The following is a 23,884-nucleotide window of genomic DNA, read 5'->3' as shown; positions in this document are numbered from 1 at the left end:
ATATCATAAAACTGCAAAAGGGAACAAAGAGAACATCGATCTTAATGGGAAAGAGAAAGTCGAAAGCGAAGCCACCTCCAAAGAAGAGAATGGACAAGCTTGACACTGTTTTCTGTTGCCCATTCTGCAACCATGGCAATAGTGTTGAGTGTCGCATGTAAGTGCCCATTAATATCAACTTCGACTGACTTAATTTGATCATATTATCTAAAGTTGCCTTGTTGATAGTCAATTTGTCAATTATTTTCTCCTGGTATCATATTGGTTTAATTATTCTTTATCTTCTTTTTTTTTTTTTTTTTCATATAGTGACATGAAGAACTCGATTGGTGAAGCCTCATGCAGGATATGTCTTGAAAGTTTCAGCACTACTATCACTGGTATGATTGCTTAGGTTCAAAAACTTAATTTTATTTGATACAAACATGCTGCACCAATGTTTAACACCATGATTCTTTTTTGTCCATCTATGAATATTATTAATTTCTTAGTACGGATAGCATGAAGTGTTTCCTATTATGGCTTAATATAGTAGGAATGCTCCAAAGGCAATGCCAATTTATGATGCCATTTATCACTTGGGATTCTGTCTTGTACAAATAAGACTTATATACACTCAAAAGGAAAGGAAGAAAGTAATGCACCATCTACGATTTTGCTATTGAGGATGATCAATTATGCAATTTCTGTAGTTAACCACCAAGTGAACTCTCAAATGTACTTTCATCCATCAGTACTGTGTTGACACAAAATGTCTTAGCTCTAGCAGTGCAAAGATAATTATTGGTGAACAAAGTCCAACTTAAGTTGTCCTGAATAGGTTGCTGATTAGCTGTTTTTGATCTTGCTGATGAATCATAGGTTGCTAGCTGTTGGGATCTTTTTTCCCACATTAATTATGGTGTTGGCTATTCTTAGTTTAATTTGAATGTATTGGAAATTACAAAAGAAATGGTAAGAAACATTCATGAGGAACATAGGTTGGTGATACAAGGTTGCCATAGTGTCCATGGTTTCATCATTCAGAAAGACTTATATGACTGCTGTATATAAATTTGATGGTGGGCATTGTTTACAGTTTACATGTGAACTTGTTTTACAGTAAAAATAATTATTCAGAGTTTTCTAAGGAATGCCTTGAGTTTCTTCATGATACTTATAGATTACTGTTATTAATGTAGACCATTCTATTTTTAGAGTTTATTACCCTTTGCTACTCTTTTTGCATCCTCTGTTTGCCCCCTTTCTATTTCTATCATTCAAAATCCTACATAACTCTTTGTTTGTTTTTTTTTTTTTTTGCAGCACTCACTGAGCCTATAGATATGTAAGTCAATCTACTTCTCCATGTTTGTTTCTGGACACAAGTGATTTTTTAGCTAACACGTCGTCTTGCAGATATAGCGAATGGATAGATGAGTGCGAAAGGGTAAATACCCGTTGAAGACGAAGATGCTTAAAAGTCCTTCCTGCCTGGTTCTTCTATTACAAATAGGATAAAACGTATTCGTTAATATGAATGTGTTTGGACACCCTGGACTTGCTAATATCCACTTGTAGGAGGAGTATTGGATGTCTGTATACGCTTAGACAAAGCTACAAAAATTCATCCATAATTAAGATGAGAAGCAGCTTATCATCTTAATCTGCATAATTGATGTGGGTCATACTTGATTAGTGTGGATTTCCAGTAATTAATTACTTTTGATGTTTTTTTGTTTTCGTTTTTATTTTGTTGTGTACATTAATTAATTCTTGTGTGCCACTGCTAAGTATTTTTAGCGCACGTAGAAAAATAAAAACATAATAAATAATTGTGACCATTTACGCTTCGGGGATCTGGAATGAGGCAATGCTCATTTACACTTGTATAAAATGTCCTTTATATTTAAGCTCCTTCTCCGCTAGCATACCATAGAATTGTAACATCGATCGTCCTTCCAAGTGTATATGATGAACAGGCGAAATGAATTCGAGTAATATCAGATTTCCAAAAACATTGCAGTGAAAATTTTCTGAATTATTGTTTAGAGAACTAATAATAATGGCTGAAAGCTTAGAATTCAGCATGCCAAGGCAATGACTCAAGCAGCAACAGCTTTTTACGGAAATACTCAAGCCAAGACAAAAACCAGCAGGGAGGAGGAATTATTGTGAAAACAAACCATTGTACATTTACAATGCACATATTTAACCTCGTTTCTGAAAGAAAAAAATGGTTTAAAAAAAAACCAGCAGGGAGGAGTCATCGCCAAGGAATAAATCGGTTGTCCGTTTGCCGTGTGGTGTCAACATCAAATTCTAAGACTAACGAACCTTCTCATAGATTTTTTGAACTCTGAATACACAGAAAATGAGTAGAATCGATGATTGATCGATAAAATTCAAATTCTAAGACTAACGAACCTTCTCATAGATTTTTTGAACTCCGAATACACAGAAAATGAGTAGAATCGATGATTGATCGATAAAATTTTAAACATATGGAGGGATTTATTTATGTCAAATGAAGAGGTTGAATACCCTTTACGTAAGGGGATGTGACTTTTGAAGGATTTATTTATATCAAATGAAGAGGTTGAATACCTTTTACGTAAGTGGATATGACTTTTGTCGAATCGATCTGGGTCGTCCAATCTGGAGGGTTGTAATCTTTTCACATAACTCTCTTAATTTCATCCATCAGATCTAAAGGGTTGTAACCCTCAGATCTCCCCTTTGATCATCAACTGTCGGATCTGGATCCAATGATCTATTCGATCTGACGTTTTAGATCAAATTTTATCCCAAGCGATCAGATCGTGACTTTTCACGATCTAACGCTTTAAATCGCATCACATGCGATCCATCACACCTCTTTGATCAACGGTTGCTATTCGTTCGCTCAGTCAGCAATCCAGTCATTTCTCCTTGCTCCACGTGGATGCCACATAAATACTATCACGTCATTTGGAGCATAAATTTAAGTTTTTCAATGTTCCTCGCGATGCGCCAATGAGAATAGAGCACATAGACTTTTTGTGTTAACTCTATTAACACAACATCATTAAAAAGGAAAAGAACCTCATCGAAAATTTTCGATGTGGAATCATTCTTCATACATTTTCTTATATAACATTAATTAACAATGAATGTTGTTCTATACCAACTTTAAATAATTAATTTCTCATTCATTTTTAATCGATTGTGAAAAAATTAATAATTTAAATCTATTTACGCGAAATGCAGATTTCAATTTTGAAATCAATTACGATTTTCATCAAATCGATTGATAACATTCTAATTTTGCTATAAAATTGTATTAATCCATTCAGATCTCAATATCAACAGTTCTGCCATGTTCCAATATCTTCACAGGAAACAAACTTGCTTTCGATTTCAATTTCTGCCCGTCACTGTCAACTGTTGTGACTAAAATCTGCATTTTAATTGTTCAGTCATCTCATATGTCACCCTTCTGCTTCCAAATATCAGCATGAGCATGCCAAGCTGTGTCTTAACTCTAAACAGCTCGGTTTCTGCCGTTCTGAAATACAAGAAACATCATCAGTCACACCAATTGCTGCTGGGGAGGCCACATCTAATTGCACAGTTTCAGGACTGAAGCTTACCACTGTTGATGGAAGCTTGTGACCATGCACCTACAGGCAGCCCCCGTGTTCTCCGTCTTCAAGGCTTCTGCCTCGAGCATTTCTGTTTTCCAGATGGCAACGATCACCATTCTTTACCCTCTGGCTCAACGATTACATGACCTTTTATCTGCTTCTTTGGTTTGCTTGTCGTCAGGCCATTGTCGGATAGTTGACATGCACAACATGTGAACTCCACAAGTTTCTTCTCGACTATGAATGATGCATCTTTTGCTCTTCCTTCCTTCCTACAAGAGGGAATTGTTTCCAAGCAAAGCTCATGAACACAAGTGCGCAAGCAAAGCATGTTCCCATCTCACGAAATAATTATGGAGGTGGGAGACCAAGGCTTGCAGGTCAGTGGTGGCACGGCACCTGCCCTTCCCTGCCCCGCCCCGCATCAAACTCTCTCGAATTGTGAGGGAAGCAACGAGCTTGCTTTGGCCTTTTGCATGTTGGGAACTCGACTCCCTCTTTTGATGCGCCTTTTGTTCAGAGCATGGTACCACCTTGGCTTTCAACATACGGTACCTGCCAAAAGCCAACAGGAAAGTAAGCACAGACGAGAAAATTAATTAAAGGAAAAGGGCGAGCGAGGCATCAGCTCACTACTTTTCACGAGCTTCTTTGGCTGATCAAGAGTTGTTGGATGGGTGGACAATAAAGTAGACCACCAAATCTCTCTGTAAAGATTAAGTTCAGTTTGATTAGTCTTGCATCCACTTCTGTTAAAGCTTTATGAAGTCAAGTAGGATCAATCATTAACTAAACTAATTCATGTCTAAAATGGCGAGGAGAGAAAATGAGGAAGGAATTTCCCCTCCCCTCCCTCCCTCCACCTCCCATTCCACTCCTTCCTTGTTAGTTAAACAAAGTGGGGAGAAGTGTTGGTTGGGTTGATGGAGGCAATAATGGAGGCATGGAATGGTGCAACACAGGGATGGGAATCACATCCATCCCTATCTATCCATTATTATGCTATCTATCTATCTTTGATGCCCATTTCTTTTCTACCCTTCTTTCTTTTTTGCTTCGCTGACTTGAATGAATGAATGAGTGAGTGAGTGGAGGGAACTGTAGGTGGCAGATCGGTCGTGCCAAACTCCAAAATGCTTCTTAATGGCCGGCCTTTAATCGACTTTGAATCATGTGGCAGTGCAGTGCAGTGCAGTGAGGGTGCTGATCCATTGTGCATTTCTTAGTGTAAAAGGCTAAAAAGTGCAGGATAATCTACATGCTAAGCATGATGACTTGTTGGCCCCAATCCTGATGCCTTGTATTTAAATCCAAGGACCACTGAGTTGGAGCTTGACGTTGATGTCCCAGTCAGTTTGTATTGTATTCTCCCCACGATGCTCCTGCTGCTTAAGCTGCTCTGCAGTATCTGATTCTTGGGAAACCTTGGAACACATCCAAGATGGAGTTCGAGTAATCAAGGATTACTCCCTTAACCCTTGTTAACCCTCCTTAATCCCAAACGAAACCCTGAATAAACCCCCCATGCCTTCCCCCACCCACCCATCTCGATTGCATGCACCACCACCTCATTCCTCGCCCTGCTTCTTTTCTCTCCTTTCTACCCCTCCAACAAACAGCGTCACAACTTATAACCCCGCTGCTCATGTCTGTCGAAGAGCATCGTCTTGATCTCTTCCCTTCCCAGACCATCAGAAACGGGTGATTGAATCTGCGTACCTGATCTCTCTGTTGCCATCTCTTCTCTTCGTGCGTGAAGCCGACTGATTGAAGCTTTTGCAGGGAGTTTGTCCACGACATGCAATTGGGATTCGCCGCTGGAACTTTGCTTCCCTTTGCTGCTCCAATGGCCACGACGGCCGCCGCAGCCTCCACCTCCGAGAGCGGCCTCACTTTCAACAACCTCCCCGCGGCTTCCAGGAAGCGGCCGCGAGAGTTGTCTGATAACACGCTCACCTTCCTCGGCGAGGACTTGTCCTCCCTCGTCCAGCAGCAGATGCTCCACGTCGATCGCCTCGTCCTCCACCATGTAATTGCTTGCTGAAATTGGAAATTTAATGTTTTGGAATCAGGAGAGAGGGGAAAACGAGATTTTTATTGGTTGTGTAACAGGTGGAGAAGGTGAGGATGGAGCTGGTCGAGAAGCTGAAGCGGTTCCTGCGGCGGATCCTGGCGGCGGTGGAGGAAGGCGTGTCGAAACGGCTGAAGGCGAAGGAGGAGGAGATGGAGAGGGTGAGGTACCTGAACTTGGCGCTGGAGGAGCGCGTGCGGAGTCTCTGCGTGGAGAACCAGATGTGGCGGGAGCAGGCCCGTAGCAGCGAAGCAGCAGCCCACGCGCTCCGGGCCAACCTCGAGCAGGCGCTGGCGGCGACCGCGGAGGCCCAAGCCGAGGCGGACGCCGAATCCTGCTGCGAAGGCGGCAACACGGCGGAGGGGAGGAGGCTAGTGTGCCGGTCGTGCGGCGAGAGGGAGCCGGCGGTGCTGCTGCTGCCCTGCCGCCATCTCTGCGTCTGCGCCGCCTGCGGACCTGCGGCCGCGGCCTGCCCCGTCTGCCACTGCTGCAAAACTGGCAGCGTCCTCGTCAACATGTCACCGTAATCGACTCGTCTTCCATAAAAAAAAATTACAAGAAAGAAAATAAAATTAGACAGAAATTACCAGCTTCCTTCGTTCCCATTCAATCAAATCGGATGCCATGCAAGAATTGCAAAGGGGATTAACAATTAACATTGCAAGCGAATCTATTAATCAACCTGTTTTAAGTAATCTCGTAAACATAATGGCTTCTCAATCGAGATGAAAGAAAAACATGAGCTCTAAGCCAGTTTGTCTTATCCAACTTTAATTCAACAAATGAGATTTAACGATGATGGAAGTGATGATAAAGCACCAAGAGAGGGCAAGAAGAATCAAAAGGATTGGCTAGTAGCAAAAAGAATGAGACAGGCTTGAGAATGAAGAGAGAGAACATTCATGCCATGACTATGTCAATATCAATTATGTATCTATTTACTTTGTTGTAAATTGATATCAACTAATTGCAACCCAAGTAAACATCTTTTTTTAAACTATGTATCTTGGTCGATAATTATACCTATATGCTCTTCAAGGAACAACACATGAGAAAACATCAGTCATTAGACATGAACAGAATTCAGCAAGAACCAAAATGCCATTCTTAATTGCAGCAAAAAAAAAAAAACACTAAATTTAATGGAATTAAGGATCAAGGATTTCACAAACAAAGCATACAAGAAGCTAACTTGCAGAGACGTTATTCCTCAGCGTGATGAACAGAGAATATAAGCTACAACATTAGCATTTCCAAATTGCTATGAACAGGTGGGGGGGCAGTGATGTTACCGATGCGGCCGTAGGTGCCATCGGGAATGGCGATGCTGAGATCGGTGGGGACTAGGGCTTTGCCACGGGCGGGCACGACCACTGCCGCCGCACTGTATCGAGATTGAAAAGCAATATGATGCTCAAATAACTATAGCAAGCTATTTCCTCAAATAGCCAAAAACCTATAGCGACTCTAGATAACTTAAAACATAACTTATCGAATTTCAGCACAACATATCGCGACTCTAGATAGTTGGGATAAACCCGAGTTTTCGATACGCAGGAAATGAATAATTACAGAAGGTTACACAAATCCTAAGAGCCTGAGATGAGAAGAGGCAATTTGTAATGGCTCAGGAGTCCTCTTCAATCAGGTTTGTAGCATCCATTTGAGAGATTGAGAGAAAATACTGTAGTGCCCATGAAACAAAGGGGTGTACGTTTCTCATCAATGTCGATGGTAAGGTTCAGATAACCCTCCTGTGTCCACCAAATGCCCAAATCTGTAAGAACAAGAATCCTCATCAAACTTGATTCACCTTTGCATCAGAGTCACGATTTCAAATTCATTGAAACCAAAAGAGAAAAAAAGTGTCCTTGGATGCAAAGGAAGTAGTAGGAAAAACAGAGTTGGGAGCTTCTTGCATTCTAGATGAGTATTCAACGTGGTGGCTGTTGTGGTAAAATTACTACTAGATTGTATGAATCTAGTAGTTATGGATATCTAACTTTGATGTCGGATGAGGACAAGGCTAGAGGAATTACATTTGGATAAATTCAGCCAGTTGCAATCAGGTGGAACTAACTTTGTGCGAACTGGATTCTGTGGGGCTCAAGTGAAGTCAGAATGGGTGAATGTTGGTAAAAGGAAGAAGTTAGGTGATAGGTCACCCAAATTGGAGAATACTTTGTCATCAGCAATCACTATATGCAATTGATTGTGTTCACAAGGCTAGAGGAATTACATTTGGGTGAATTCAGCCAGTTGCAATCAGGTGAAACTACCTTTTGTCCAAACTGGATTCTGTGGGGCTGAGGTGAATGTGGCGAGAAAAGGCATGCTTAACTCGTTCGAATTGCAGATAATTCAAGTGAAGTCAGAATGGGTGGATGCTGGGAAAAGGAATAAGTTAGGTGAGAGGTCACCCGAATCAGAGAATACTTTGTCATCAGCAATCACTATATGCAATAGATTGTGTTCGAGTATAAAATCGGCTGTGAAATATTCACCTTGAGGTTCTTGTCCCAACTCCCTGTGCATAAAGCACTACCATCAGAAGACAAGCTTAAGCAGCTTATGCGTGACTCGTGAGAATTTTGAAGTGTTCCCAAGTTCAAAACCACCTACGAGAAATGAACATGCACCAACATAAATCATATTGTGGTTAACAAGTTGCTGAAAATTATGCATTTTAGGATGGCAGGAAAGTGCATTTACCTCGGCCATTAGTGTATCCCATACATAACAATCACCACTGGAATAACCAGCAAAGAGTAATCTTCCGGATAAGGAAAAGGCAATAGACGTAACAATTGGGACCTCATCGTCGTCAGCATCATGCTGTTGACTGTAAACTTGAAGCTGATGTCCTGTTCGCATGTCATATAACCGGCATGTGCTGTCATCGGAGCCAGTCCCAAATCTCTGCCCATCGGGGAAGAACTTGACAGTGTTGACATCTCCTTGGTGACCATGATAAGTCCGAACGGCACGGCTAGCAATTCGAGTATCCCATAACCGTGCAGTTGCATCGCAGGAACCAGAGACAAACATGTTTGAGTTTGAATTGTTGATTGAGACACTGCAGAAAGAAACAAAGAAACTGCATGTCAAAGGATAGCTTTAAACAAAGAAGTTGGTATGCTAAATTTAAATTTTAGATCTTTTAATCTCTACACTTATAGATCCTGCATGATAGTAATTTGTATAACAAATCCTAGTTTGATCAGTGTTTCTATACATAAAAATCCTTGGGAACAATTTTTTACAATTATAGTTTGTCTAATGTCTCTGATGATTCATCATTCCATTGGCTAGCTTCAATTTCTTATAATGAGCATGAATCACATGATTTACCTTGATTTAACAAGGTATAACACAGTAGCTTGTTAATTGCCAGATGTTATATGTTTCTTGCTAATTTTCTTAAGATCTGAAGCATTAAACCGCTAGAAAAAGTGTATGTTAAGCCTCTTATATCATGTTTAATCAATTCAAAAGTGCAGAGGAAGTGATAATACTACATTTAGGTAATTCAACCCCTTATCTGTTGTCTTGAAATTCAACCTCATATCTGCAGAATATGTGGTTTTACTTGAATAGCCAATCAGGCGATAGCAACTCTTGTATGGTGGTGGTATGTAATGGAACTTTCAGTTCTAGATTAATTTTTTTATCATGATCAGTATGAAATGAAAAGCAATAAGTTTATCATACATTTTAGATGATATGCTAGAGGAAAGAAAAGAACTATCTCAAGTACCAAAGAAGCCAGCAAAAAATCTAAACTGAGTAGCCCTCGGGGTTAGTTTCTTAAAATCATGTTCAGGAAGAAAGGACTATGCCAAAAGTTGTGGTTACGCTAAATAGTTCAATTGTAAGTTTTTAAAATGTACCTGAATAAAAGAATGTTACCTCAATACAGAAGCTGTATGTCCTGAAGGAAACTCTCCCCCAAAAACAGAAATCCTTTGGCCAGTTGTGACATCCCATAGAACACATGTTTGATCACCGGAGCTAGTAATCAACCGAGTCTCTTGATCAGGAACATACTGACAAGAATACACATAGCCTTTGTGCCCGGTAAGTACCCTCGAGACAGGAATGCTATCTCTTTCAACATGAGAATTGAGGTTGAAAATAGAGCAAACACTGTCAAGACCTCCACAAGCAACAGACAGTCCATTTGGTGCAAATGCACAGGTCATAACCCAGGGGCATTGAAGCTTTATAGCATGTGTTTTCTGACTCGTTAAAGCATTCCATACAATCAGTCGCCCGTCCTGAGAAGCGCTAACAATCCGGTTCCTTTCAGGTGTCCAGTCCAATGAATAAATCTGGAACCTTAAAATAAAACTCATTGGTTTCCAATCTTGATAAAAAGCATGCTAAAAAACTATGTATTGACAAATAAAGTTGTAGAATGAAAAGCAAACACTAGATGACTGGTTATGCTGAGCAACTCCCCACCCTACCATACCTTTTCAATCTCCAGTAGTTCTTTACCTTATCATTACAACTTATACATAGTATAAAAAATTCCACAGCTCTTAGATTATTATGCACGATAGCAAGGAGAGGTTCATGTAGGTAGGAATGGCCAAAAATAGCCAGAAAAAAAAAAACAACCAACCTTGCCAGTATGACCCTGCAAGATCCTGCAGCAAACGAGATCCGTGGGGCTGAAACTAATTGCCGATCTCCCTTGGCTTCTAGCATACCCAGACACTGAAACACCGAACACGAGCATAAGCCTAGAGCGCATGTAAGAAAACGAGATACCCCAAAAAGTGCGGCATCCCACCATCAGTATCGAGAAGCAACTGCCTCCTCTGCTTCAATCTCTCCCTCAGAGAGTTGACCGTAGCCGTTGCGGCAGTGTGCCGCTCCTTCAACTCCGCGACCGACATCCACGAAACCCAACCCTAGCTCCAACTAAACCGAAGCGAAGAAACGGAAATCAAATGATCACCCTCTCCTTGCGCCCGATAGGCGCCTCCTAATCGCCGACTGCATGAGCCAAAATCGCGCCTCGGAGGAGCAAGCGAGCGCGGAGGCGGAGGCGGAGGCGGAGGACGAAGCCCGAGGAGACGAGGAAGGCGAAGCGGAAGAGAGTGGCGCTGACGTCAGCAAATCATCTGGATTCAAAGTCGACGGGACTCGGTGCGGACGTTTTCTGTGTACCACGCGTCACGGGCCGCAACTAATAATCATCCCATGCGAGATAAATAGACGATCAGATATGGAACGTCTGAACGAATCTTAAAGCACTCGAACGAATATAAGCAAGGATTTTTCACGCACGCCTCTAATTTTCGGAATATCTTCTTCCTTTCCCCCTATTTCCCCTCCCTTCATCCGTTTACTTCGGCGGTGGCTGCTTCTCTTTGTTTCCTTTGTTTCACTCTCATCAGTGAATTGCTTCTCTATAAAATGCTTGGATGAGCCCTACTACTATACACATTGCACACACGACATTTGTCAAGTAATATCGAATGGATGTTCGTCATGAATCTTCACGATTAGTACTAAAATTTTGATACTCTCAAGTTGGGAAGTTTTTCAATATTACTACATAAATCGTGCTATGATTTATGCATGAAAAGAAACAAGAACCCTTTTATATTGTCACTTGAATCATCTAACTTGATAAACAAGTCTTACAAATTATTATTAACATTTTGAGCCACCTTAGATGATTCTCATGATATTATTTAGAGAAAGGAAGGAAATTATGAACTCAAATCCACTAAATTCTAGTTATACAAGCATCAATAAGCTCGCAATTTTAACATTAAGATAATTTAAATTGCTTCTAAGTTCCTCAAATAATAGCCAACCTAAGCATCAAGATAAGACTATAATTAAATATATTGAAAAAGATTGTCATAATCACTTTAAATGTGATTTACTCATGCCCTATTCAATTATGAGGTCATTGAAATAACATTTTAGAATAACATCTAATAATAATTAATACACACCAATAATTAATTTCACACTTTTCTAGTGGCATAATTAATTCCACTACCTTTAATTATTGGAACCAATCCATCATCATCTACCTTTATTCCTCACCTTCTTCTTTAATAAACATAAACCAACAAAAAGCTTATTCTTCTTTTTAGCTTCCTCCATGTTCTTCTCATTGCCCTCCATTGTAAACACACTTGGAGTAACCTATTCCATCAAACAATAGAAAATAAGAAGAAAAAAATCACAATATTCATTTTTATTAATTTTCTCTTCTTTTTTGTTAAAAAAAAGCTTATTAATTTCATTGGATAAGATTAAATGATAGTAATGTTTCTTTTTCTCTGCCTTTCCCTACTTGTAACTTTCCGTCTAAGTAAACAGCGCTTAAGGAGATTATGAGCATTTTAAATTTTGAAGGGATTTTGTCAAAAAGATTATAAGTTTGACGGGGTGAATTGCAAATTTCCTTAATTCAATTTTGTAAATTATGAGAAAAAAGGGTAAAAATTATGCGTCGCGAGATGAGTCCACGTACTGGGGTTGTCGGTGGTGACGACGCCGGAGCCGGAGAAGTCGCAGTCATAGGAGTTGCGGCCGGAGACCTGGTAGAACTGGTTCATCGAGTACGCCGCGTGTGATCGTACGGTGTTCGGCTCGAAGCACGCCCCTCCTTGCTGGATCGGGCTGCAGTCCACCGCCGGCTGCCCACAAGCATAGTCCAAGCTCGCCTGCAGCGCCGCCTCAGTCGCCCCCTGCTTCGGCACGCACCATCCTTTCCCCACAGCCCTCTTAGGCGCCGCCTCCGTTGTGTTCTGCGCCACTGTCGTCGTTATTCGTTGCCAAAATCTAATTTTGCTATCGAAATTCGATTTTGACCGGAGCTCTCTGTTGGCTTACCTGAGAAGCAGGGCCGCCGGCGTTGGGGGAAGACTCGGTGAGGCCTGCGTCGTAGGTGGGCGTGAGGTCGGGGCGGAAGAGGCCGAAGGAGCGCTCGGAGGTCGGCCCGGGCTTCAGATCCTCGTCGTAGAGCGCGAAGATGTAGGTGTCCACCGACTTGCCCGGCGCCATCGGCGTTCCGGCGAGGGAGCGCAGGTGCGCCACCAGGCCACCGTTGTACGCCTGGGCGTTCTCCACCGTCGCTCCCTGCTCATCTGCGTCCCCCCTGTACGGCCACCCGGTCTCCGCCACAACGATCTCCACCCCCGGGAACCCCGCCGCCGCGATCGCCGCCCTCACCGCATCCACCTGCGCGTCGAACATGTTCATGTAGGTCGCCCCCGACCCGGCGTCGTGCCGCCCGGCGTTGGGCTGGAAGAGGCAGAAGGCCAGCGTCTCCGGCCTCGGGTCACTCTGGTACGCGAAGTAAGGGTAGGGGTTGATCATGAAGGGGCTTCCGGTGTTCTTTAGGAAGTCGAGGACGCCCTTGAGCGCCGGGAGCACGTCGGCGTGGAAGGCGCCGGAGGAAGGCGGGTCGGAGCTGGCGAGCACCGACATGATGTTGACAGTAGAGACCTTGATGCCGGCGGCAGCGGAGGAAGCTGCGGCGAGGGCGGTGCGGAGGTTCTGCATCGCCGGGAGAAGCTGAGACGCGAGCGAGGCGTCGCCGGAGCTGAAGGCCTCGTTGCCCAAAGCAACGACGGAGATGTCGGTGGCGGGGAAGAAGGGAAGAACGTTGGCGGAGACCCAGTTGGCTGCGGCCATGGGGTCGGAGGCCAGGGCGGCGATGTCGCCGTTGGCGGCGCCGATGATGACGGAGATGCCGGTGCCGGCGAGTGCGCGGAGGATGTTGGGATCGGCACCGTAGAGGCGGACCTTGGAGATGGTGGTCGATTGGAGCAGCTGCACCGTCGCCGCCGGCGGCGGGAGGTTGTCAGCCACCTCACCGTAGTTTACTCCAATAAACGACTGCGACTCTGCAATTCCACCATTAATCCGTCAATCGCGCATAAAAAATCAATAACTGGAAGATTAAAAAATTGATTTTGAAGATTAAAAAATAGGAAACTTCACGAGAGCAGCTCAAAGATCTAAACTTTCACCGCTAAAAAACACAGAATAATATATTTTTTCTCAGATCCTCGATCGGAAAGGCAGGGAACTCACTGGCAAAAGGGAGGGCGAGAAAGAGAGCAGCGGCGATCACGGCGCAGAGGGTATTCCTGGAAGCCATGGCGAAGAAATCAGAGTGTTCTTTCGCTGCTTTGGGGAAGAAAGCTGAGAGCTGTATTAAAATGGGAGCTATGAGGAACCAGATTCCCGGATCACGATCATCATATCTGAAAGAAAATGATGCGCTGCTGAAGAACAAGAGGAAGAAGAAGCAGTAAATTCTTGTGCCTTTTCTCTACTCGGAACAGGAGTCAGGAGCTTAGTTGTGAAGGAATCCAGCCGCCACGTGCTTGTAGAAAGTTATTGATTTGGAGCGCTTTGTTGGATCACGTTGTTTGGTGGATTGTTTATCCTTTGTTTGATCTTAAAGTTGGGTAACAGAAGAAGCGTGTTCTTCTTGGACTAGGCAAACTCTAAAAGACTTTTTTTTCCTTCTTTTTTCGTCTAAATTCCTACTTTTGTTTACTTCTAATTCATTATTAGTGATGTTTTTTTCATAAAGAAAATACTTTTATATCATCAAATGTATTTTACAGAACCATTTTCTGGAAATTGAATGAGAACAACATTATTGTTACAGAACATTTTATAACTAAAATTCTGACAGATTTAGTTCGAGGATACAGCAAACAACCTGTCAAAAAGATTCACCATATTTTATTATTCAAGTTTCTGGAAATTAATCAGAAGCTAGAACTCTGCCCTAAGCAAAAACCCTCCGTGCCCTGAAACTATCAGCAGAATCAAGATAGAAGAGATTTCAGTATCCAACAGCAAGCATTTTCTTCAGCATGGTAATGCATCTTATCTTGGGGATTACTGCCCTAAATTTGTGCCATCTTGTATTACATCCAAAGATTGAAGCATGGCATTGCGTAGGTAGGATCACTTATTCGTGTTCAAAAAAATCTCCTCTTGAAGTTTCGACTCGTAGCTCGGTATGTGCGGATCAGCAAACCAACACCAATTCCGATACCGATACAAACACCGACGCTGATCCCAACTCCAACTTTGACGCCTTCGTTAAACCATGAGAGTTCGCCATCCTCGTCTACGTAATCTGCACTAGGTTGCAAGCTCTCATAGTCCATGTCTGTGCTATTTTCGGATTTGCCGTCCCCGTATTGAGTTTCCTGTTATAGGTCAAAAGTGGAAGAGAGCGATGAGAAATAAGCATTCAGCACTCGAGGACAGTAGGAGGATAAAATGGACTAACAAGAATTGATGAATGATACATCATATTGTCAATAAGCTAAGAGAAAAGGCAAGAATATACTCCAGAACCACTTACATAGAGGAGGAAAAGAACAAGTTGAACATGAAAATCATACAATCAATATCAATAGCTTATTTGATATCCTCAGATTTGAGAATAAGTTTCCAACTCATAATCATCTGAGAGCCCAGTAGTATGTGAGAATCTGTATTTAATGTTATGTCAACTCTCCATGACATGATTTACTAGGTGTTGAATCTAATCTAACAAAGAAAAGTGTTGTAGTGCAGTTAACTAAAACTAGAAAAGATTAGTTCTAATTTTCTAAAAGTACTAATTTAGATGTGGCATATGTCAAACTGAAAAGTACTGTTTCTATTTGTCTCACTGAAGAGTTAACAAAAGACAAAGAGAACACAACATAGGACAACCATAGTTAATCAAATGGAAGAACCCTGCTGCACAATGTAAAGTAAATTAGATAGTAAGATACAGTTAATCTAATGGAAAAGATGAAAAATTTAGGCAATATGTGTGGAATATGCTTGCATTACCTGTGAAACATCTTTGAGTGGTAAATCTTTCGCCGTATCCATGGAGTTGTTATCTAGGATTGAATCTTGCATTAGCTTGTTCTGGCATTTCATTCGGCCAGAAAGCCTCATAGTCTTAGTCAAGATAATGGGAGATCCTGAGGAACACCCAGCAACATAAACCTCAATTAGAGGTGCAACTGCAGAAGATTCTGAACTCTTAATCTTGTCGTCCAAAAAGCGAAAGGCTGCTGTAGGAGCAATCCAGCACTTGATGCGCCATTTGCTTTTACTTATCTTTGTTTCAGCCTTCTTCAAACCATTACTATCTCCCAGTTCCAGCACTCCACTAAGCAACATATCGTCTCCATCCCAAACATCAAACCTCACACTTCCAGTCATCCTTATGCAATCTGTTCCGACGAAAGTAGCTTCCTCTGATTTCTTATCCATCCTATCTCTTCCAAGCAAGCATGAAACACAATCCGAGTGAATACCACTTCTTCTTCCATCAACTTCTAAAATGGTATCCGGAGTCAAGGAGGTGTGCTTGATAGTGAGATGCTCAGGCGTTGATTCACCAACCTCATAATTGCTCAATCTCACATAGAAGGCCTTCAAATCAAGCCAAGGTGATGACTTGGGAAGGTACAGAGGGTGGATGATGATGTTCCTATTATCCTCGTTCCTATGGAACTTGGGCAATTTGTGGGAGGCAGAACCCATGTCGAAGTGATATCTCTCTTCTTCTTCTTCTTCTTCTTTTCTATATTATGCCTGTGTTGCTAATTAATACCACATTTGTGTCATTGATAGGGAAGAAGAACTCAATAGATTTTGATGATCCTTCATCTGATTATTCAAACAGTATAAATAATTAGTAGAAAAAGCATTACTTTAACAATGAAGAACATTCAGTACTAGAAAAGGCGATCAAAAACTTGTTTTTTCAAAACGATTTCTTAATTAGATTCAACCACATATCAGAATAATCAAAACTAAATAGAATCGGGAATCGAAATAAAAGAAAAGGGATTATTTAGGCATCTCATGCTCATCGGTGAGAAGATGCGCTCATCTCAGAATATGAAGCAAAATCGAAAGACAAGACATCGCCAATGAAATCGTAAATCTTCATTAAATTACACGAAATAGAAACCAAAACCCAAAATGAAATCGGAGGCAAAAGTAGAACTTTCGTAGGCGGCGGCGGTAAAACAACGGCAATCGAGCACAAACAATTAGTGATTTCCACGCAATCAAAAAAAAAAAAACTTGGCTCAACAAATCCAGAAACCGAAGTTACCAGCAAAGCGATCGATCTCGGTGCCCGAATCCCAATCTGCTCCCCCAATCACGATCTCGCGGGTCATCCATGCGCGGTATTGAACGGACCGTGCGAGCAATCGACATGGCCGAAAAGGCCACAAATTTTTTCTCCAACGTGGATGGAGGAAGAGCAGGGAAAGCAACAACCACCGACGGGCAAATCGAGGATGAGGGCGACGACGGATCCTTGACGTCGGCTTCGCTCGCTTCCTCTCCTCTCGAAATGGATAGGGATCGATGAAAAATATCGCGTTTTTTTTTCGATTTATTTATTTTCACGACGAGAAAGTAAAAAATATTCTAATAATAGTAGCGATGAAATTCTAATCTAAGTTTTCCGTTATAATAGTTTTTAATTAATATTGAAGTTTATATTATAAAAATAATTAAATAACAAAAAATAGATAAATTCAAATGGAATTCAATATGAACATTAACAATTAGAAATTATTTTAAATTAATATTGAAGTAGATTAATTAATATGAATTCAAATTATTTTTAAAGTAGATTAATTAATATTTAAGTTTTAATATAGATCATTTCTTCTGTATGATTGAAATTATTTTTTCAGACGATACTCGTGCAAAATAGTAAAGTTGAAAGGATATACCTGCAATTTTGCAATCTAATGGACTGGGCCCAGTTCTCAAGTTGGGCCTCTGCCATCAAAAACAGAATTTAAAAGTCAAATAAATAGAATTTTATTTCAGATTTTTTTTATAATTTTAAAATTCAAGTTGCGCCTACGTCTCCATTTTATAATTTTATTTTAAATAAATAAATATATATATATATATATAGGATTTTCATATCATGACCTAGTGCACGACTCGTCTACTACAGAATATTTGAGGTGTCCAGTCATTTTTTAATTTTTTGGCATTAAGCCATCTAAGATTTTTCCTTTTAAAGTTTAAAGGCTGAATTATAATATTAAACATAAAAAAATTTTAAAATAAAAAAAATTTAGCTGTTCACACAGGGTGTGTCGAATAAGAAGTGTGGGATAACAACCCATCACATCCCGTAAACAACTAAATTTTTTTCGTTAAAATTTTTTTTATACTTAATATTATAACTCAACTCCTAAACTCTAAAAGAAAATCTTAAATGACTTAACTATAAATAAAAAAAATAAAAAATGACACTACTACTATTTCGGGCATCCTAAATCTTCTATCGCAGTCTCACAGACGAGTCGCGTATTATAAGACGCGTAGAATATCGAAACTATATATATATAAGTATTTTTTTTTATAATTCAAATATATAGCTCTTACGATTCGATCCGACTCTACGAAAATTTTCCACCGGTAGTGGTGTAGCCATGGGGAAGGGAGGGGAGGGCGACCACTCCTTGAGATTTAAAAAATAATAATAATACTATATTAATTCCTCTCTTAGTTTCTTCTCTAAAATAGTCTCAAACTCTCCCTGTCACTTTGACCAGTCGATTCACCACCTTTCGTCGTTGAAAAGTTGAAATTGATTACATATTTAGAAAGTCCTCAACCTAAGTTATCTATTGGTACAACTTTTATGAGGGAACATCGTGACTTAAAATGAGCTCATCAACCTTCTTCTCTCGCCAAAACTGCGCAACGCATTTTTTGTCATCACCGTGGGTTCTTATTGTCCGAAAACATAATTTGAGGAAGCTTAGACTCAATTTCAATACTTAAAGTGAGATTTTGGAGGATGTGGTGTGCGATGAGTCCAAGTGGAACCTCAGCTCAATTTCGAATGTTAATTCAATTTTTTAGCATTTTGGGTTGAAAATTTTGAATTTTAATTGATTAATTGAGTTGTATTGTGTTCTTGAATAGTTGTTTAAGAAAATAACTCTAAGAATCTATAGATCATCATATCAATTAGAACTTAAAGGCTAAGGTCAAAATTTTTAAATTTAAATTTATTTTCAGCTCCATAAATTTAAAATTTAGACTTTTAAATTGTGAAAATCCAATGTTTGATTTTTTTTTTAAATTTTAACTTATATTTTTTGAAATAACAATGTTAATGATAATTAGATGAAATAATTATTTGGTATCATATATTAAGTGAGATGTATTTGATATAGTTGATAATGAAACTATTATTTAGTATTTAAAATATAAAATCTCAAAAAATATTATTGTAAAAATATATAAAGTTAATATATGATTTTTATTATACATTTTTATTTTTATGTTGTATTAATTTTTTTAAATTTACCTTCTGATTGAAAATCTTGGTTATGGCATGTCCATCCAAGATAAATTAAAAAAAAAGATGGATCTTAATGGATGATCCAACATTATAAATTTTTAGAAACCTAGGTGTAATGTACCATGGGTGAGATTTAAACTCTCTTTTCTTAGCAAAAGATGAAATCCACCATCACAACAGTCTCACACGATCAGTCCTACAACCATCTTTGAAGAGGTAAATCAGAAAATTGTAATTAATCACTACAAAGGAGGGTATTATTTCGACTTTATCGAAATTCAACCTTTGCCCACTTCAATAAGTCTGTTCCATCATAACCAACTCAACTATAACCCTAGGACGAAATTTAAACTTATTGCTTAGGAAGCTTGTGTTATATTTTATCATTGCACCATGATCCCAAAAGATATATGTGTTGTTAGCAGAGATGAAGATTGAGATAAGATGCGAGGAGGATGAAGAGTTATTGTAATAGAAGGAAGACAAAACGTAGGCAAGTGGGGAGGAAATTGGACGGCGCATAAATCCAACAAAGATCTTTGACCACGTCATCTCATCTCATGCTCGCCACAAATCAAGGAGTCGACGTGCGTGCATGTTCCGTTGATTATCATTATCTCACTTTTTCTTTCCCAATTTTCCTCCTCCATCAGTCTTCGTGGAGTGGAGATGAAGTCACGAAGCCAAGCCCATACAAACAAGAAAGTTAGTTGGCAACTCGTTTCGTTTCGACTTCTAATGGAGTCCAGTTAGTCATCCTTAACAATCTTCTTGCTCAAGTGAAGTCTTGTTATCTTCTATTCGCCGAGGCCGAGATAAAGCTAGTTCGAAAGGGGCTTTCCCGCGCTCGCGATATAAACTAACACGAAGAGATCTAGACGCTTGGACCAAGTCGACTACGATGTGCTAGCGGTCGGTCCATCCATGTTCTAAAGGGCGAGCCTATTCTCTTGGTAGGCATTAAAAACTTGCCCTTTTCTGTTCCCAACTTCGTCAACAACGCACACCACCTTTGAACTGGCTGGCACCCTCTGCCGTGCCACTTCACCCTGCGACCTCAGCAATGGCGACTATTTACACAAATAACATAATACGCGGAGAGCCCCCACTGTACGGACACTGCTATCCTCTTCCCTTTCCCTCATTATTTGACCACCACATTTGCCTCTTCATACAAATCGACGTTGTGGTCGATGTAGAGTCGTCAGCTGGAGGAAGAAGAAAGCAGTCTGAAGGTTTGAAGGCTTCTCGTCTTCTTTTTTTTTTTTTTAATTTTGTTGTTGGGTTTCAGACACTCGTCGGTTTTGGTTTTCAGGTACCTGCCCGGCAAGAGATTGGATTTCGAATTTCTTGAGTTGTTGCTGGCATGGGCAAGAAGAGGAGCAAGCATGAAGTTGGAGGGGAGGAGTCGTCTCCCTGGGGTGGAAGAAAGAGAGGGAGGCCTCGCAAGGTGGCCGCAGGAGAGGATGAAGAAGAAGAAGAAGAAGAAGAAGAACAGTTGAAGGAGGAGGAATTAGACCGCGAGGAGGAAGAAGAAGATGATGATGAAAGTGCTGAGGAGGAGCAATTCAAGAGAAGAAAAAACAAGAAAATAAATAGAAAAGTAAGCAGAAAAGAAGAAGAAGAAGAAGAGAAAGAAGGGGAAGAAAGTTGAGGTTTCTTCCTCCTCGGCTGCTGCCAAGAAGGACGAACCGAGAAGGAGGAGGTGGAGGAAGAGTCGACGGCCTCGCAAGAGTAGTGCTTGATTCCACCAAATCCAAGCTCTCGTTCCCTCTATCTCCATGGTTTTTTATCTGCCTCAATTATGTTAGGACAAATCTGAGTGACATGTTTGTTCTTATCTTATCTTATCTCTCTCTCTCTCTCGTTTCATTTCTCCTCCCTTCCATTTCCATTCTCATGGATTCAGTTCCTTCTCTTACCTCAAACATTGTATCAGTGACTATTTTTTTCTTCTTTTCCCTGTAAATTTTGGTCAAATGCTTGGGTGGATGGAAGTAAAAAAAGTCAATAACTAGTCAACTACTCTATGTTTATTAGGATTGCTCATGAATTCTCAGTCTTCTTGTTCATCTTCCAATGACATCTTGTTTACCAAAGGTGAAAGTGAAGGGACCTGTTTTGCTACACAAGGTTATTTTTTTTTACTATCTATTTTATTAGCAGCACAACAAGGTTCCATGATACTGCCTAGGGTTAGCAAGCTTTTCGAATTAATTAAAAAAAATCTTATTCATATTCAAAATTATAGAATTGAACTCACCATGTTCGAACATATAATACGAATGCTCGTGAGTCTAATTCTAATCAAACTTTAATTATTTTTACACCATTTTAATACTCAAATTAAGATCCAAACGATTCAAATCGATCGTTTTAAATTATAATTCAATTATGTTCGAATGGAATTTGAATATTAAATGTTAATATTTTCCACATGCTAAACTAGAGCATTAGTCTATGAATGAAATAGTACAAGGATTTGAATTTGAGAAAGTAGCCCTCTGTGCAAAGTGATTAGCACGAAGCAGTTTGAGTTTATCTTGACTGAAACAGGATATTGTTTTAAATTGAGCTACTTTAGATGTCATGCTAAAGTTGAATGAGCTAATTACAAAGAAATTTGGGCCAAATTAGCTAACAGCTGGGAAAATAACCTCTCACTAACTTTTATAGACTTGATCCTGACCATATTAGAAAATAAATATTGTGAATCAGAAAAACACAGTCGACCATAATTGAGAATATAATTATCCCTAATTATTATTTTAAAAAATGCAATAATTACCAGAATATCAAACGACTAAAATAAAATTTATTTATAGACGCGTCAATCTTGAATTATTCTTCAAGTCATATCTGTTTTGCATTATTCTTCCTACTTGAATGAAAAGTTGAATATTAGATAGACAAGACAAGCTTTTATATATTTGATGCTAAAGAAATTAAAAACTAAACACTGGTAATCAAGAAAACACGCTCAAACCATAATAGAAATATAATTATTAGAAAAATGTGAATTCCTAAAGTACCAAACGCTAAAATTAAATTTAAAATTTATCAGCAAATGTGCCAATCTAGGATCATTTCTTTTCTGCATTAAATACAAGAAATGCAATCCTACTTGTTAGTTTAGGAAGTTGACCATGGCTACATAATGACTTTGAGTAGATGTAATAGATAAGCACTTAAACAAATAAAACTTAGATCAATGTAATGCTATCATCAAATTCAATAGGTAGCAATGCTTAGTTTCCACAAACATCCTAAACCGAAATCTATCTTTCCTAATCTACTCAATTTAGAACCTTTTTTGGTAACCCAAAGTTAAACAGTCATAGATGAGGAGCATAAGATGCTGATCCTCACAGAGTTGCAGGGTTGAAAGTAGTATTTTCTCACCTGTTAACTGTTTCTATGACGAACCAAAATTGAGGGAGGAAAGCAAAATCATTTATTTCTTCCTTTTTTTTCCTTCTAGCTCCAAAGTAAACAAAGATTTCTTGCTCTTTTCTCTCTATCCTGTCTCGCTGCTTGGGCTCCATTCTCTCAACTAGATGTGCCCTAAAATATGATAGTTTAAATCAACCTCGACAGCCTTCCTCACCAATGTCGTTATCTTCATATCATCCATACACAATTTGCCATGCAAGCCCACAGTAACGATCACTTGTCATACATCCTATTTGTCCCATCATCAAGCCAACAAACCTTATCCAGAATTCCTTATTAAAGACACAATCATACAGAACATCATTTGCATCATCATAATCATTGCTGCAGAAAGGACAATGGAATTACTGGATAGCCTCCACAAGAAACTAGAATTGCTGAGATTTTATCACAAGCTGCAACTATGAAGCAGTCTTCTACATTCTTATCTTGAAAATTGTAAGACTTTCTAGCTGAGAGATTCTCATGCCCATCCACCCCATCCAAATTCAATAATCTTTACCATCTGATTTTGAGCCATAGAGAGATATAATGAACGCAACAGTATGCTCCACAAAAATTGTCTTCAGCATATCTTCATTCCGATCCCCCTCATTCAGCTAATAAGAAACAAGAAAATACCCATCCCCCAAATCCACATAAGAAGTGCAGGCCTCATGCTTAATGGGATGCTCTCGGATCATCCTAGATATAAGTCCTAGCACCATCACAAGCATATTTTATCAATCAAATTCTCACCTCCTTAATAATACACTGTAAACATTTGAATATCTGGAAGTAGTTTCCTACACTCTTCCAAGGGTGCTAAGTGAGGGTATTCATTTGAAGACTAATTAATTCAAACTTACTCCTCTTTCTTGGGGAAAGGAAGCACATGCCCAAACTCCCGTACAACTTATTAAGCAATTATCTTCTTCTGGTTGAAGAGAACCCCTTTGTCAATCCTTTAGCAGTCAAGAAATGAACAAGTATGGAATCAATGACAGAGTCGGTTAAAACTACTTTAGCAGCAGCCTTAAAGATAAAGTTGTGAGATCTTAAGTTGACTTGTGCAACATTTACTCCAACATAAAGATTTGGCAGTTGAAGTTAGTTGGAGCTAACAATCAGCTACCAGGTTTGGTGGCAGATTCAAACAATCATCCATGAATTGGACAATCAGCTACCAACAATGTTCCATAGTAGAAACTATGCATTAGCAACTAAATATTTGGTAGCCAAAATCATACTGAAATGGACAATCCTGATTCATGCACCAAGTACAGTGTGAAAAAAATGGGCAAAAATCAAAAGGACATCCCATATTTGTTTCAAATCATCAAAGGGGAGTTCCTTTTTGATTTTTTATGAAAAGGACATCCCACTCCACCAGCAATCTATGTATAATTA

The 23,884-nt window shown here is 39.8% G+C and overlaps 5 protein-coding genes and 1 long non-coding RNA gene across 7 annotated transcripts; 2 read left to right on the top strand and 4 right to left on the bottom strand.

Annotated features, from left to right (window-relative positions):
* On the top strand, positions 1-1,653 carry LOC141832176 (transcription elongation factor 1 homolog). Its single transcript, XM_074719666.1, has 4 exons — positions 1-157; positions 310-380; positions 1,306-1,327; positions 1,399-1,653. The coding sequence occupies exons 1-4, from the start codon at positions 45-47 to the stop codon at positions 1,442-1,444; spliced, it is 252 nt and encodes an 83-aa protein (XP_074575767.1). The 5' UTR covers positions 1-44; the 3' UTR covers positions 1,445-1,653.
* Positions 1,654-3,288: 1,635 nt separating this feature from the next.
* On the bottom strand, positions 3,289-5,395 carry LOC141832177 (uncharacterized). Of its 2 annotated transcripts, XR_012602103.1 has the most exons (4): positions 5,325-5,395; positions 4,242-4,310; positions 3,612-4,160; positions 3,289-3,526 (listed from the first exon to the last, which is right to left on the bottom strand). It is a non-coding gene; the product is annotated as an uncharacterized LOC141832177 (long non-coding RNA). The 2 variants fall into 2 exon arrangements; XR_012602104.1 differs by lacking the exon at positions 5,325-5,395 and having other exon boundaries at positions 4,239-4,409.
* Positions 5,165-6,547, top strand: LOC141832175 (putative BOI-related E3 ubiquitin-protein ligase 3). The gene is made up of 3 exons (XM_074719665.1): positions 5,165-5,306; positions 5,388-5,634; positions 5,718-6,547. Exons 1-3 carry the CDS (start codon positions 5,251-5,253, stop codon positions 6,201-6,203), a joined length of 789 nt encoding a protein of 262 aa, XP_074575766.1. The 5' UTR covers positions 5,165-5,250; the 3' UTR covers positions 6,204-6,547.
* Positions 6,548-6,832: 285 nt separating this feature from the next.
* Positions 6,833-10,856, bottom strand: LOC141831870 (guanine nucleotide-binding protein subunit beta). Its single transcript, XM_074719285.1, has 6 exons — positions 10,475-10,856; positions 10,304-10,398; positions 9,586-10,007; positions 8,389-8,752; positions 8,181-8,294; positions 6,833-7,453 (listed from the first exon to the last, which is right to left on the bottom strand). Exons 1-6 carry the CDS (start codon positions 10,578-10,580, stop codon positions 7,418-7,420), a joined length of 1,137 nt encoding a protein of 378 aa, XP_074575386.1. The 5' UTR covers positions 10,581-10,856; the 3' UTR covers positions 6,833-7,417.
* A 697-nt stretch (positions 10,857-11,553) lies between these two features.
* Positions 11,554-14,059, bottom strand: LOC141831496 (glucan endo-1,3-beta-glucosidase 7-like). The gene is made up of 4 exons (XM_074718864.1): positions 13,750-14,059; positions 12,544-13,559; positions 12,182-12,458; positions 11,554-11,850 (listed from the first exon to the last, which is right to left on the bottom strand). Exons 1-4 carry the CDS (start codon positions 13,814-13,816, stop codon positions 11,816-11,818), a joined length of 1,395 nt encoding a protein of 464 aa, XP_074574965.1. The 5' UTR covers positions 13,817-14,059; the 3' UTR covers positions 11,554-11,815.
* A 212-nt stretch (positions 14,060-14,271) lies between these two features.
* LOC141831497 (uncharacterized protein At1g01500-like) lies at positions 14,272-17,059 on the bottom strand. Its single transcript, XM_074718866.1, has 3 exons — positions 16,811-17,059; positions 15,526-16,356; positions 14,272-14,888 (listed from the first exon to the last, which is right to left on the bottom strand). Exons 2-3 carry the CDS (start codon positions 16,228-16,230, stop codon positions 14,655-14,657), a joined length of 939 nt encoding a protein of 312 aa, XP_074574967.1. The 5' UTR covers positions 16,231-16,356; positions 16,811-17,059; the 3' UTR covers positions 14,272-14,654.
* Between the last annotated feature and the right edge of the window lie 6,825 nt (positions 17,060-23,884).

Source organism: Curcuma longa, chromosome 7 (genome assembly GCF_044706935.1).
Source record: "Curcuma longa cultivar G26 ecotype Majalengka, Jawa Barat chromosome 7, ITB_CL_G26_1.1, whole genome shotgun sequence".
Taxonomy (NCBI): Eukaryota; Viridiplantae; Streptophyta; class Magnoliopsida; order Zingiberales; family Zingiberaceae; genus Curcuma; species Curcuma longa.
This window is presented reverse-complemented; position numbering and strand designations above follow the sequence as displayed.

Coding starts and splice junctions, on each gene's coding strand:
- LOC141832176 (XM_074719666.1), top strand. CDS start 45: ATGGGAAAGAGAAAGTCGAAAGCGAAGCCACCTCCAAAGAAGAGAATG. Junction 381..1,305: donor TTTCAGCACTACTATCACTG/GTATGATTGCTT, acceptor TTTTTTTTGCAG/CACTCACTGAGCCTATAGAT. Junction 1,328..1,398: donor CTCACTGAGCCTATAGATAT/GTAAGTCAATCT, acceptor GTCGTCTTGCAG/ATATAGCGAATGGATAGATG.
- LOC141831497 (XM_074718866.1), bottom strand. CDS start 16,230: ATGGGTTCTGCCTCCCACAAATTGCCCAAGTTCCATAGGAACGAGGAT. Junction 14,889..15,525: donor CACTCAAAGATGTTTCACAG/GTAATGCAAGCA, acceptor GACCTATAACAG/GAAACTCAATACGGGGACGG.
- LOC141831496 (XM_074718864.1), bottom strand. CDS start 13,816: ATGGCTTCCAGGAATACCCTCTGCGCCGTGATCGCCGCTGCTCTCTTT. Junction 12,459..12,543: donor CCGGCGGCCCTGCTTCTCAG/GTAAGCCAACAG, acceptor ACAGTGGCGCAG/AACACAACGGAGGCGGCGCC. Junction 11,851..12,181: donor CGTCACCACCGACAACCCCA/GTACGTGGACTC, acceptor TTGATGGAATAG/GTTACTCCAAGTGTGTTTAC.
- LOC141831870 (XM_074719285.1), bottom strand. CDS start 10,580: ATGTCGGTCGCGGAGTTGAAGGAGCGGCACACTGCCGCAACGGCTACG. Junction 10,008..10,303: donor TGCAGGGTCATACTGGCAAG/GTTGGTTGTTTT, acceptor TTAAGGTTCCAG/ATTTATTCATTGGACTGGAC. Junction 8,753..9,585: donor CATACAGCTTCTGTATTGAG/GTAACATTCTTT, acceptor TTCTTTCTGCAG/TGTCTCAATCAACAATTCAA.
- LOC141832175 (XM_074719665.1), top strand. CDS start 5,251: ATGTCTGTCGAAGAGCATCGTCTTGATCTCTTCCCTTCCCAGACCATC. Junction 5,307..5,387: donor TCCCAGACCATCAGAAACGG/GTGATTGAATCT, acceptor AAGCTTTTGCAG/GGAGTTTGTCCACGACATGC. Junction 5,635..5,717: donor ATCGCCTCGTCCTCCACCAT/GTAATTGCTTGC, acceptor GTTGTGTAACAG/GTGGAGAAGGTGAGGATGGA.